Here is a 13,842-nt window from a genome sequence, read left to right on the forward strand (position 1 = left end):
ACTCCCCTGAATTATGTATTTATTCCCCCTTTTCCCTAAAGATGTAGCTATATACACAAATGCATTGAGTGACATCTACGCACCCCTCCTCCTCATCTGTTTTTGTATGCAGAATATGGATGTCCTGTTGTTGCTGTCCTTCATACACTGCCTGGCTCATTTCAAGAGGGAAACCTACAATTAATGAGCCCTATCTAAGCCCAAGACATCTTGAAAACACAAGATGGGACCATTTTGTATTGATGACATATCAGACATTGTCTTTTTTTTCCCCCTCAAAGTTGGAATGACTCCCCATTTCCTTTTATCAAGCATTTTTTTTTCTTCTGGAGTTTAGAGGAACTGGTTACCTAAATTTACATTTTTACGCCTTGCAAATTCATAAAAGCTCCACCCTCAGAGTATTTTTGTCAATGTTGTTGTACAGGGACATGCAATATTTGCAAAAAAAGATAATTATAATCTTAAAATCAATGTGCCAAAAGTAACAATGCTGTGTAAATGACCTCTTATATATGTGTGAATATTGGCTGTTCCTCTTTTCTATCCATTGGAATATTGGCTGCTCGGGTTGGAGACTACTTACAGAGACTTGCCACTACAGGAATTCTTTATTTGGGACTTTTCTCTCTCCTCTGATGAAAGGCACCAACAGCTGGCAGTGGTACACTACCACTCACTAAACCAAATCAGAAAGACTCTGAATTCTCCTCGTTTCCCCCACTTTGTTTGCCAAATTCAATTTACCTCAACATCGCCTGGCACTGAGAAGCAACAAAAGAGAGGCAAAGGGGAGATCTGCTCTGAAGGCTACTGTAGAGGAAGAAGATGAAAAAAGGAGATGTTCAAATGAGCTTTCTCTGGACCAAGAAGAGTGTAGTGCAGATGTTTGAGGGTAAGCAAGGAAATTATTTGTCATTTGCCAGAGGCTGTGCCTCACCGAATAGCTGTTTTGTACTGGAAATTCAAGGTGGTTTATTACTCATAGAGATTCTGATGCACGCATCAGTTGTGAATGGACATTACATTTTTGCAGTTAGGTTTAATGTGAATGTGAAAGCAGTCTTCAGTACAAATGGAATCAGTAGTCTTGTAAATCAAGGAAAGCATGTCGTTGCATTAGCTCCACGTGGGAATCTTACTTCTATCTTACCCGAAATGGTAATTTATACAGTAATTTTTCTTGACATTCTCATGTAATTTATTTCCTAACACTGCCATACTTCACAAGATGTATTCAGTCTCTGATTGTTTCGGTTCAATTTTCATCTAATGTCTAAATTTAACTTCTTTCTTTTGAAGGTACTTTCTTTTATATGTTGTCTTTAATTGTCGTCTCAGTTTTAATTGGTCAACATTTTGGCAGAAAATATTGTCAAAGTCAAGGCCAAATAAGGGCACCAAATGGAAAAACAAATGTACTGCTACAGTCGGATCCAGTGTATTCCCAGACCATTTATAATAATTATTTGGGGGTCATTCACAATCTCACTGCCCTTAAATAAATCCACCTGAAATGGACCTTACAATCATATCTAATCGGCTATAAAATTGTTTGATTTTATATAATGAATGAATTTCAGGAGAAATGCAGAGCCCTGTCAACTGGCTACAAGTGTATCTTTTACAAATATATACTCAAACAATAGGCCTATAGTTTCTCTCTCTTTTGAAGGTTGAATTTTATTTTTAAACTCAGCAGTAATTGCATGAGACTGCATGGAGATGTGCGGACAAATTGAAGCTTGATTTAAAAACAGACCTTGTCACACTGGATATGGTAATTCTGACGCACAGGTGATAGTAATTGACTGCTTGCATATGGCAAGATTCATAATCAATCTTTCTCTGTCTCTTCTTTCTCTCCTCTCTGCCATGATCCTTTGTTTCTTTTCTCCAGTGTATCAGGGTTAGGACCAAGACAAGCTGCTGATGGGAAGCTCCACATGGGCTGCAAGCCCATTTAGTCTGCCTTCTCTCATTTCTGCCTATTGTCAAATTGAATGTACTTCTCTGAGTTCATAGTTTTTTTTTTAGTTTTTTTTCTCTTCTTTTTGTTTTTAAAATGTGCCACTGTTGAGCTGCCTCATGTTAATGGTGCTAAGAAAGCTGTCAATTGTTTTCTTTTTTCTTTCCTTTTATTTTTTTCCCAGAGTTAACAAAAAAAAGAAATGCAAAATAGATTAGGTACCTAACCCTCTTTATGAATGTATATTATAATGTTATGTTTGATGTATTCACTTCATGATTCTTTGACAATGATTGGAATTACTTTTGCTCTTTTCATTAAAAGATTACCGAGCTTTATATATACTGTCTAGAGTTGTTACCAGAAGGAATCTTAATGAACTCTTGACACTACAAAATCTTGTATATTTTTTGTGTGCCAATTTGTAACATATTTTGTAAGTGTATATTTTTCTTAGAAAGTGCTGTGAAGTATTTGTGTGTGTGAGTAACCTTTTATGCGCCTCTATGGGCAGTGGAAAGGATATACAATGACAAGTTTCTGGTTTTAAAAACCAAAATATGAAAGTATCAACAGAAAACTAGAAATATTTACATTTTGTTGGGAGTTTTGTAATAAGACCATGATCTTGTTGTGAGAGTGTTGTGTTACTGTGCAAAACACAAATAAGCAAAGAAAAAAAATGAAAACTTGGAAAAAAATATAATTTGTGAACAATTTGCTGTTTTATAGATTTTCATGTAAATTATTTGAGTATTATTTTGTTTTTTGTTTTGTTGTAACTGTTGCAAAGGTTTTAAATATTTGTGATCAAGCCTGTATGGTGATAATGTAATATTGGTAACTTGCTGAGTTTTGTAATAATGTTTATGGAGTAAATATACAAATTAAAATAAGATTTTGAATGCTGCTTTCTGAAGAGAGTTGGGTTGTGTTTTTTACCGCCCACCCTTTGCTGTAGCCAGTAACTACAGTATAAACAGGAAACATAAAATCTCCATACCATTAACTTCTCTGCAAACTAATTCAATCTATTTGAAATAATAATTATAAATGTTAAATTAATATGTAATTAGTATTACAGACAGCTCACTGAGATGTCAGGAGTGAAGTACCCCCCACCTCCCCCGCCCCACACATAAGTGGTACGACTATAATAATTGCAATAGGGAAAAATATAATACTTTATTGTCAGTGTCTGGTCTTGCCACAAAAAAGTCCAAGTATAAATACAACCTTAACAATTCCAATTAGTCTGTCCCTATTTGTTACATTAGGGGATTCTTCAAGGAAAGGCATTTTAATTTCTGCACGAGTCTGGCTCTGGCTCATGTTATTTTAATGTCATATCTAATTAGCACTCAGGGTCAGGCATTGCTAGAGTGACTGCTCATCCATAACTCTGAGCTGGGCTGGAGTGGTCCACACTGCAACTCATTCTGGCATGCTTAATTGGAGCTGGAGATAGTGTCTCAGACCATAAACAGATCCTGTGATGTATGCCTCCAAAATTGTCAGGTGGTATTAGCATTGTTTTTGTTCTTTAGTCACCCATAGCAGATAAGGGAGCAAGCAAATTATAAGATGGATCGTCTAATGCAACGGATGAGGTACACCTGTGGTTATTAAATTAGATCCTTGTTGTTTTGTCAATGTGTGCTCACATTGCATAGACAGTCATAGGTGGCTCTCTCATTAGGACAATTGTTTGTGTGTTTGTTTTGTATCATTATGGAGAAGCTTACAGTAATATTATAAAATAAACAGGATATGTCTATTTAGGCAATGCTTTGTAGGTATGTAGCCACTTATTTAGTCAACAAACAACACAATTAGCCTTCTCAAAGACATTTTTGTTTGGCTGGCAGATTTGTTCTAAAAGAAAATGTATTCAAATACTAACCTTCACAGACTAATCTGATGTGTTAAATTCAGTAAGATGACATTGCACTAATCCTAGGTAAATCTTTTTGTGTGTGTCAAAAACACCTTCAAACTACTTTCAGCCACTGCCCAATAGCATCTTTTAGCTTTACTGATAGTTGTGTATCCCTGTTAGGTAAAATGGAAATAAATCCAGAATAATTGCATTTTCAAACACGTGTCTGTGATAGCTGCAACTGTGGGTGCTAGGTAGTTTTTTGCGCATTGGTTTAAAAATGGCCTGTAAGTAGATGCCACCCACAGCCAAAGGGTCATCACTGTGTCTCTACTGGCATGCTGATGTATCAATACTGTCCCACCTCCACCCACACAAAAGTCTAGGGCCTGCTATAAGCCTGTGGTGTTTCTTCCTTTTAAAAAATCTATAGTTCTCCTAATTTTTTCTTGGATAATTTTAATGATTAAGGGAAATGAACACGATACTCTCTGTCTTTGACTTGGTATGAGACTTGTTTCTGAATCCTACAGCCAAGTTGTATGTTTTGACCTGTTTTGACCTGGATGTTTTTGCCTTGCATTTTTATATATGTATGAAGACAAAGACATAGAACATGTGGAATAGTTTTTGCAGATTAACATCAATATCCAAAATTAGTTCATTTCAATTCAAAATGTAATTACAAACATAGTATGCTGTATTATATATAGATCTCCTCCAAATACAGTTGCCTACTGTGTCCTGCCACAGAGTTATGTGTACACGAATATCCTAATTGCAATTATCATACACAATTTTGTGTGTTCAAATGAATACAATGTGTTTGCTAATGATTAATAATAATTAAGATTCAATTAACATCAAGTTAGTAACATAGTTGGTAATGGACTTTTCTGGAAAATGTTTTTCAGTGTTGAAAATAATGAGGAAGTTAAACCTCAAAGGCAAAAACATTCATTTTCAAAGTAGTTTTATGCACTTAATTGTAATGTTCCCATCTTCTTTGATCCAAAAGGGGCATTTTCTGGGGGTTTTCTTGGAGGTTATCATTACTGTACTTTGATGTGTTTTTCAATTTTTTTTTTATGTGCCTTGATAAATTGTCCATCCTCTGACAATGTTTTGTAAGCAGTGGTGTGGCTGTGCCTGTAGTTGTGAGAAAAGACTACCATGAATGCAGTTTTGGTGAAAGAGCCAGAATAACCTCCTCATCAGTGGCAATGGCATCACCACTAGTTGTCCAGCACTGGAGATTGTGTGATAAAATAAGGCATTAATGATGCAGAAAATGTCAAACAGGATCATAGTTATTACACTCTCTCCAGTGCCATTTGGAAATTACTATCTATATAGACACTTTGTCTGTGTAATTATTATAGAAATATTTAATCCAATGTGACCATTTGCTATCATCTCTTGTTTTACAAGAGAGTAGTTTACTATTTAAAAAACACACTGGACTGTTATAATAATGACACAATACTTAATAATAAAAATATATTAGTCGCTGCAATTTATATGTGACATAGATCACTGGATGCTAATGGAAAAAAATCCCAAGCATGCTTATGGACTGATTTTATTAAAAGCCTCCACATTATGATATATAGTCTACTGGTCATTTAAAGAGACTCTTTCACTTGTACTTTAAAGATATGTGTCTGGATTTTTCAGAAGGTAAAAGTATTTGCATTTACAACCGCATCGTGACGCTACAGCTGAACAGCGACACACCGTCCAACACAAACATCCTTTTTCTAATACTCTTCTCAGACGGGTAAATGTAGTTTAGCTGCCCTGAGCTGAGTCTCTCAGGCAGCCCCGCTTATCGGGCTGCGTACGGCACACCCCGCCTCCTCTGTAACGATTGGCAGGCATACAGTTAAATCATTTAGATTGTGCTGTGGCCTATGGTTAGTGCGGCGCCTCTGTCTACCCGGGAGGTTAAACTCAGGGAAAAGCGTTTGTGTAGTCTCAGTTTCCGGAACATCATTGTAGCCTTCCCAAAAGAAAGAAAATGGAATCCTGAAATCGCACTTAGCTAAACAGCCAAGCGTTTCTCAGAGGGTATCAGAAGAACAGCTGGGCAGTGCGATTACATTGCTACTAACATCAGTGAACAGGTAATGTATCAGTGATTTGGTGTCATGTGTTTATTCATTGTGGTTACCTTTATTTTCGTTAGCTAGCTCATTTTAGCTTGTTTGCTCTGGTTAGGTACTGGTTGTGAACGTCATTGATTGACGTCGTTTGCTTAGTTAGCTTGCGGTGATGCTAACAGTGGCATCGTGTATTTTTAATGAAACATTCGAGATTTGTTTGTTAATTTTCAGTAACGATAAACAAGACAAATGTCTACTTCACGTCACATTTCCTAAAATTAACGATATTATTGCCAAATAAGTATTTACATCAAGTTAATGCAACAGAGGACACGTATCACGAAGTTACTGGCTAAGTTAGCTTTAGCTACTATGAGATTTCCCGTTGGTAGTGAAAGCGGTTAGCCACTCGGCTAGTTAACATGAATGCTAGCAAGCATTAGCGTAGTTAAAGCTCTGCACAACTGTGGTTGTTTTACCATCTAATAGGCTTATTTCTAGTCCGCGATACAAATGGTATCACACTCACTACATAACCATTCGCTCTACCATTTGTTTTTATTACATATTACCACAAGTATAGTGGCATCGCATCAATAACTAGCTGTGGTTGAAGTTGACAGTGTTAGCAACCGTGTACAATGCTTATAGCTAGCTAGCATAAACTAAGCTAGATGATGCCATTTTGTTTTTATACCGACTTTGACCAATATACTGCTTTCCCGTGGGATATAGAAACACACAAATTAATAAGCTATGTACTTACCGTTATTAAACAGCCACATTTTCTATCATGTTGAGGAAAAGTGCTTTGTACATCACTGTAAACGTAGCGGCTGAGCTAGCTAGTGCTGCGTGAATAATTGGTATCAGTTTGTTTTGCAACCAGTGGATGTAAACCGAGTTAACATAAGCCACTGAGACAACTTTCCTCTCAGATGTTGAGCGTGTTTCATTGTGGTGCTGTATTCTGACCCGGGGTTTCTGTTGATGACATTCCCTAGTTGATAATTATGTACCGAGGTAGCCATTGCAGTCATTATAGATTAGAAATGAGTGGAAATGCTTAAAAGTGTCAAATAAGACGCTTTCAGGTGCCTCGGTAGTTAATCACTTTTTCACAATCCTGTTCTACATCTGGGGAGCCTTACTACCTAACGCCTCTGAACTAGATGCAAAAGTGAACTAGCTGGGCATAACCATTTGTTCTTGATACACAGCTAAACTTTTTTTTTTTTTTCCCTCGCAGCAGCAACTGGATTTCGCTGAAGATTGGAGAGCACCCCTTAACCCCCCTCCCTTCTGAATCATGGAAGGGTCAGACAGTCTAGATCAGAGTGGCAGTGACCAGCCAGAGTCACAACGCAGGAGGCAGCTGGACCGGCTGGACAGGGAGGAGGCCTTCTACCAGTTTGTCAACAATCTCAGTGATGAGGACTATCGTCTCATGAGAGACAACAATCTCTTAGGCACTCCAGGTAAGAAACCTGTTATCTAATTACACTAGTCTTAACTCTTGTGAAAGTAATCAATGACTGTGGGAACATTAACATGTGTATGACTTGAAGCAACCCAGAGGGGAGTTAGTTTTAGTTTAAAACAGGTAGGGCTTGGTATCAGTACTCAGTACACTGCAGGTATTCAGGTTACATCCACACTATGATGTTTTCATTTTAAAACGCATCTCTTTTGCTACGTTTTAATCTCCCGTCCATACAACTCCAGAGTTTTTGAGCTTTTTTAGTTTGAAAACTCTGGGGTTGCGTTGGAGTCTGGACAGTCAAAAATGGAGACCTCTGGAAAAGATGATGTGGACACACCTGGTCGCTCCCTGATTGGGTGTTAAAAGCCTCAGCTACCAGTCGTGAAAACATGAATTACAAGTATTACTGACCTTGTTGTCTGGGCTAGCAGCTGTTGTTCATTGAAATCCTGCATGTTAACGCTACAACTGCCTTTTCTTTCCTCTTTGTAGTATTTTCTGCAACTAATTAGATGAGTACACCTGAGAGTAGACAATCAACTTCCTGTTTACACCGGCTCACGCATGCCCAGTGTACATAATTGGTCACATATGTATGCATTTTCATGTTTTTTTAGTATGGACGGAGATCGTTTTAATTTTTAAACGAAAGCGTAGTAGTGTGGCTGTAGCCTCATTGTGGTCAAGTGAGGTCACACAGATGCCTGTTTCAGTTTCAGTTTCAGTGTGTGATCCTACTAAGGTTGTGTGGACATAGGATTCAGTCCTTTTGAGTTTAGTTTAGTTTCAGTTTAGTTTATTTTTTTTCCTCACTTTTAACAATTAAATCCTCTTTATCTTACAGTATCCAAACTGTTGCTAAAAAGATTTTTAGAAGTTCTAATATAGGTTTAGACAAACTTAAATCATGGCATTTATTATTAATTTCATACCCTGTGGCTGTTATGTGCACTGGTGCATCGCATTAAATGTCAACTAGTGCAGCTAATAAGCAGGCTACAGTGCCTTTTTGAATAAAGTAGTGATTTAGAACAGGCACATCTGGTCAATAAAAAGTGAAAATTTTTCTTAATAAGTAACTAAACCAAATTATCTGTTATGTTGTGTTGTGATGTCACATAAACTGTACTGCAACACACTTGCTCCAGTGTTGTTGTATAAGGTTTATATTCACTTGGTGTTGATATTGATTCAAAGTACTACTACTACTGTTAATTGAAATTTCTATAATAGGCTAACAGTACTTACAAAGTCCTACAAAGAAGTGCCCAAGACAGTTTGCTGTCTTGAAATCAACATTATATCACCTCATGACCTATTGGTAAAATCTATGTCCTCCTCCAGCTTCACAAATTTCCTACTTGCCCAGTAGAACGAGAAGTCATAATAAAAGTTAAGCTTAGGTACTGTTAGTTTTGGATTTGTCAGTCTGCTCAAAATGCAACAGCCTACGGCCTACTGAAGACGCCCAATCCGTTTCTGTCCCAGGACAGTGGGAAGGGGAATGTAAGTTTGGAACGTCCTTTAGTGGAGCACCCTGCAAGGAGAGGGCATTGAATGGAGAGTGGCATGCCCTGGTAAGTCTGGAGGTTTTCAGTATTGTCCTGTTGATGTGTGCAGAGACAACCAAACAGATCTAAGAACCAATAGAGTACCAAAATGAAACACCGGTACTTTTCTTTTCAGGCAAATGTCAAACTTAATTTTTTTTTTTTTTTTTTTATAGTTCTCTACCTGGCAGATATATAGTTATTACAGTATGTCCCTCTACGAATGTTTCCACTTCCTGTGTATTAACTTAGAAAAGTTATTTTCTTATTAGAGGGAATTAAACTGGCTTATGCTCCCGGCTTATGCTGGTGGTCAGACTTGTGAAGAGGACGTAAATACTTAATAATCTTCAGGAAAGGAATATGTGAATTGCAAAAAGTACATTTTTCTTTTTTAATATCAGACTTTTGTTCTGTTTTGTAATGTCTCTTGCAGGGGAGGTAACAGAGGATGAGCTGTTTAATAGACTTCAGCAAATCAAAGATGGTCCAGAACAGCAGAATAACACACCTAGTGCTGAACCTGGAGAAGATCCAGTCGGTAAGTTTGCCATTTCTTTTCTTTTTTGACTATGTGATTCACAAATTCAGATATGATTTATCACTTGTTAACTCTGCTGATTTTCAGTACAACCAGAAAGCTCTGAGGATCCTGCCAGTGGGGATAGTCTCCTGGACTGGCTGAATACAGTGAGGCGCACAGGCAACACAACCAGAACTGGTCATCGTGGAAACCAGTCATGGCGGGCAGTAAGCCAGACCAACCCAAACAGTGGTGATTTTCGCTTCAGTCTCGAAATCAGTGTGAACCGTAACCTGGCTGAGCAGCAGGCAGCTGCTGAAGGGGAGCAGGAGTCTCCAGAGGGGTCTCCAGAGGAGTCTCCTGAGGAATCTCCAGAGGAATCTCCAGAGGGTCAAGAAGTGGCAGCAAATGCTGAACCACAGGTCCCCATGGAGACAGAAGTGGTTGAAGAACCAGTTGTAGAGGAGTTGGCTGTCATAGTGGAACCAGAGCCAGAACCAGAACCAGAACCAGAGCCAGAACCAGAACCAGAGCCAGAGCCAGAGCCAGAACCAGAACCAGAGCTAGAAGAGGTTGTTTCACAAGAGATTTTAGGAGAACCTCCCAGCTCACCTGCTGCCCTGCCAGTACAACCCCCGCTCTCTCCTTCTCCTTCTCCACGCAGAGGACAAAGGAGAGCCCGGAGCCGCAGTCCAGAACCACGCAGGACCAGGGCCCGTACAGCCAGGAGCCGCTCCCCTCTCAGCTTGGATCAGCTGGATGGTCTTGCTAATCTACGCCAGCCTCATAGCTCTCAAGGCCCTAACTCTGCCACCAACGCTCCCCCTGTACCTCAAGTGGAGGGCAGTTCACGGACTCGACAACATATTCTTTCCAGGCAAAGCACTGCTGACAGTGAAGTTCAGCCATCTAGGGCTGGTGCAGAATCAGTCCCAGAGGCCCAAAATGTTGAAACTCAGGAAGGAGAAGCTGCTGGGGGAGAAGGGGGCGGAGAAGGGGGTGGAGAAGGGGGGGCAGCAGGGCGCCGTCCCCCTACTATTATGCTTGATCTCCAGGTGCGTCGTGTGCGTCCAGGTGAATATCGGCAAAGAGACAGCATTGCCAGTCGTACCCGCTCCCGCTCCCAGAACTCAAACAACACATTTCTTTATGAGAGTGAGCGTGGTGGATTTCGTAGGACTTTTTCACGCTCTGAGCGTGCTGGTGTGAGGACCTATGTCAGCACTATTCGCATCCCTATCCGAAGAATCTCTGATGCAGGTTTGGGAGAGGCCACTTCAATGGCTCTCCAATCTATGATTAGGCAGATTATGACTGGTTTTGGTGAACTTGGCTACCTCATGGATTCAGACTCTGATTCTTCAGATTCAAACCGTGGAGCCAACACGCCTTCGGATCTGGGTGAAGCCCTCAACAACCCGGATGCTACTCCTGCTGCTGCTCCTGCTGCTGTTGTCGATGAACCACCTGTGGCTGCTGGAGTCAGAGCAAGGACAGTTGAGACTGATATGGTTGAGGGCCTTGCCACAGCTCCACCTGCTTCTGGTGGCAGGGCTCGACCTAGACCACCGATAAGCCTAGAGGAACCCAGCTCATTGCCCTTCCTGCAGCTCGCCCACTTCTTCCTTCTAAATGATGACGATGAGGACCAGCCCCAAGGGCTTACAAAAGAGCAGATTGATAACCTCTCCATGCGCAACTTTGGTGAGAGTGATGCCTTGAAGACTTGCAGTGTCTGCATAACAGAGTATGCAGAAGGTAACAAGCTACGTAAGCTGCCCTGTTCTCATGAGTACCATGTGCACTGCATCGATCGCTGGCTGTCTGAAAACTCCACTTGCCCCATCTGCCGCAGGGCTGTCCTGGTGTCAGCCAATCGAGAAAGTGTGGTGTAGTTCATTACAGACTGCAGGCCTTTTGTCTCAACTGAAATAATCTAATATTCCAAGTCCATGAGAGGCTTTTGAGGAAATGTGTCTCCACTGTTGAAATGTATTTCTTTCATACCATTTGTGAGTTTGATCATAATGCAGTTGCAGGTTTGATATGGGGTGCTCCATACAGTTACATTGGGACATATTCACTCTCTAGTAAGACATGTATTAATGCAGTCCAAAGGTAGACACAAGCAATGCATGCTGTTTAAATCAACCTGTAGTGACCAAGCAGTTTTTTGCACTGCGTCAAGCCATGTGCACAAGGGGATCTGTACTTAATAAAGAATCACCTGGTTATAAATACTGCACACCTGCAGGTAGTTCAGGCACTTCAAATCTGCTCTTTTGTATTAGCTCCTAAATGGCGCCTTTATATACTATAAGTGGGGTGTTGGTACAATTCTAAGTCACACCAATTCAAAGTATTAGCTGTAAATAAGCTTGTAAAAATAATTTTGAATCATACTATTTGTATCATTGAATTGGTTTTGGACTGTAAATGATGTCATGAAGATTAGGGTAGTGTTGGCTGCAATTACTCTATCATAGCATCTCTAAATTTGGTGTAGAACAAATAGGTGGTGTCAGTGTACACAGCAGAAGTAGAGATTGTGATGTCCACGGGATGTAGGACATTAATTGGTTTGCCATTTACAGTGTGACTTGTACTCCCCTTTTTTTGTTTACCTGATAGAAACAAACTAATACTTTTGAGTGGCATAAACCATGGAAATTCTCAGTGTGCTGAATCATTAAAAAAGAATGTTGTACAGTAATAAGGGAAAGAGAAATTCAGCCAAGTTACTTTTGCAAAGCACAAGTTTATTTTGGACTCGTATAACATCTTTATTTTCTTAATCATTAAAATGATTGAGTAGTATTCATACCAGAAATTAGGGATGTCTCGATATTGGTAGTAGATATTGGAGTTGTTGGTATGTGAATTTCCCCACCTAGAAAATACTGTACTAACAGGCATGACATTTCAGACATATAAATATAAATGCTTTTGCCCCCACCCCTCCACCCCCACATGTAAAAGGACATTTACTTTTTAATGTAAAATAATTTCACAATAATTTTGTGCTACCATCCATTAGCTATTGGTCTTTTTCTTAATTTTGCCACTAACATGATGGATTGACTTTATTAATTGACTGATTTAGGTTCTCTAAACTGGTTTTGGCATAGAGTGAAATGACCACAAAAAAACTAAATTGAAATGTGGCCTTCTCAATGTACAAGTGGCAACTTATTAATCCAAAGGTTCAGGTGTCGGAGAATTCACATCATTGTCCTTCTGTCTCGGTAAGGACCCAGTAGAAAGTGAGGAGCTCACCCGCCGTGCGCTCAGTCTTGCCTCACGAGCAGATGCTCCATATCAGTGTGCAATACATGCAAAAGTGAAAGTAGGGCAATACATACCATGATATAAATGTATGCTATTCTTAAAAACCTTGTTAATGGCTAAAATCTTAAATGAAGACTTATTATGTTTTAAAATGTGTTGAAGTTCATTTTATTTTATTTAGAAGTTCTGTAGATTTTAATAGCACTGTTGATGAACAAGAACACTGGGGGAAGAAAAGGGCATCACTTTTAATGCCATCCTGTCATGTTTCTTGTTTCACTGTTTGATGTCTTTATCACAATTATTCCTCCCCTTCTTGGGAAGTTTGAATGCAAGACGTTGTCATTGTTGAAAACCATAAACATGTAAATGAAATGTATGTTCCCTCTTAGGCCAGGCTTTGGTTTTGGCCTTGTTCTGTGACCCACCCAGTGCAGTATGTTAACTGGGTGTTAAATGAAACTAACCGCTGAATTAAAGTTGTTATGCTATTAAATGCATTGCCGTCATGCATTCTGTACTGACAGTGCTGTTTGATCATTATAGTCTGCATCCTGATGCTCACTTTATTAGTTATTATTCTACCGTATCCAAATTTGCTTTTATTTTCATTCTATCTTTAATGTGAATGTTTGACATTTTTTCCTGCCAGTTCATATTTGAGCTTTTTAAAATGTAATTTATTATATGGTCCTTTAAAGCTGATTCAACAACTTTGAGTGATGAGCAGGAGGATGGTGTGTTTGTGTTCCCTTCCCACAAGTGTTATTAGATCATACTCATTGTACTCTGTATCACTAAATACAAAATACACTCTGCCCACTTTATTAGGTACAACTTTCCAACAATACAACAACTCTGCTAGAACTTCTGCCTCGCTGAGTTTATATTTTTTAAGGTTTCAATTTGAAATCTGTTAATTCAATTCTATGTTTATTACTGAGTCTGCACTTAAACATGATGTTAGCATAGTATATTTTACGGAGAGAGTGTTACATTCTTGAAGGGAGCAGAATACTGGAAACACCTGAATATAATGCAGCCA

General features: G+C 39.2%; 2 protein-coding genes across 4 annotated transcripts in view; both read left to right on the forward strand.

The window, feature by feature from the left end:
• nexmifb (neurite extension and migration factor b) overlaps window positions 1–2,879 on the forward strand; it is a 51,626-nt gene extending 48,747 nt beyond the window's left edge. The window contains exons 4-5 of one of the 2 annotated variants that reach the window (XR_011694723.1): window positions 113–895; window positions 1,901–2,879. Coding sequence is in view for 1 of the 2 variants with exons in the window: in XM_071506933.1 (XP_071363034.1) it covers window positions 113–290 (178 nt within the window). In the remaining variant the exon portion in view is untranslated. Of the gene's footprint in view, window positions 1–112 lie in introns of both variants that reach the window. The other variant, XM_071506933.1, reaches the window with a different exon arrangement.
• A 2,807-nt stretch (window positions 2,880–5,686) lies between these two features.
• rlim (ring finger protein, LIM domain interacting) lies at window positions 5,687–13,293 on the forward strand. Of its 2 annotated transcripts, none has more exons than XM_071506935.1 (4): window positions 5,687–5,974; window positions 7,206–7,431; window positions 9,423–9,527; window positions 9,615–13,293. In XM_071506935.1, the coding sequence occupies exons 2-4, from the start codon at window positions 7,263–7,265 to the stop codon at window positions 11,402–11,404; spliced, it is 2,064 nt and encodes a 687-aa protein (XP_071363036.1). In that variant the 5' UTR covers window positions 5,687–5,974; window positions 7,206–7,262; the 3' UTR covers window positions 11,405–13,293. The 2 variants fall into 2 exon arrangements, with proteins under 2 accessions (XP_071363036.1, XP_071363035.1); XM_071506934.1 differs by having other exon boundaries at window positions 5,690–5,974; window positions 7,203–7,431.
• Window positions 13,294–13,842: the final 549 nt, after the last annotated feature.

This window comes from Trachinotus anak, unplaced genomic scaffold, assembly GCF_046630095.1.
Source record: "Trachinotus anak isolate AG129_WGS33_773 ecotype Australia unplaced genomic scaffold, CSIRO_AGI_Tana_v1 ptg000021l, whole genome shotgun sequence".
NCBI lineage: Eukaryota > Metazoa > Chordata > Actinopteri > Carangiformes > Carangidae > Trachinotus > Trachinotus anak.

What these genes read in the sequence shown, in the direction of transcription:
- rlim (XM_071506935.1), top strand. Translation starts at nt 7,263, where the DNA reads ATGGAAGGGTCAGACAGTCTAGATCAGAGTGGCAGTGACCAGCCAGAG. An exon ending in CAATCTCTTAGGCACTCCAG is followed by an intron (nt 7,432 to 9,422) that starts GTAAGAAACCTG and finishes TGTCTCTTGCAG; the next exon opens with GGGAGGTAACAGAGGATGAG. An exon ending in ACCTGGAGAAGATCCAGTCG is followed by an intron (nt 9,528 to 9,614) that starts GTAAGTTTGCCA and finishes GCTGATTTTCAG; the next exon opens with TACAACCAGAAAGCTCTGAG.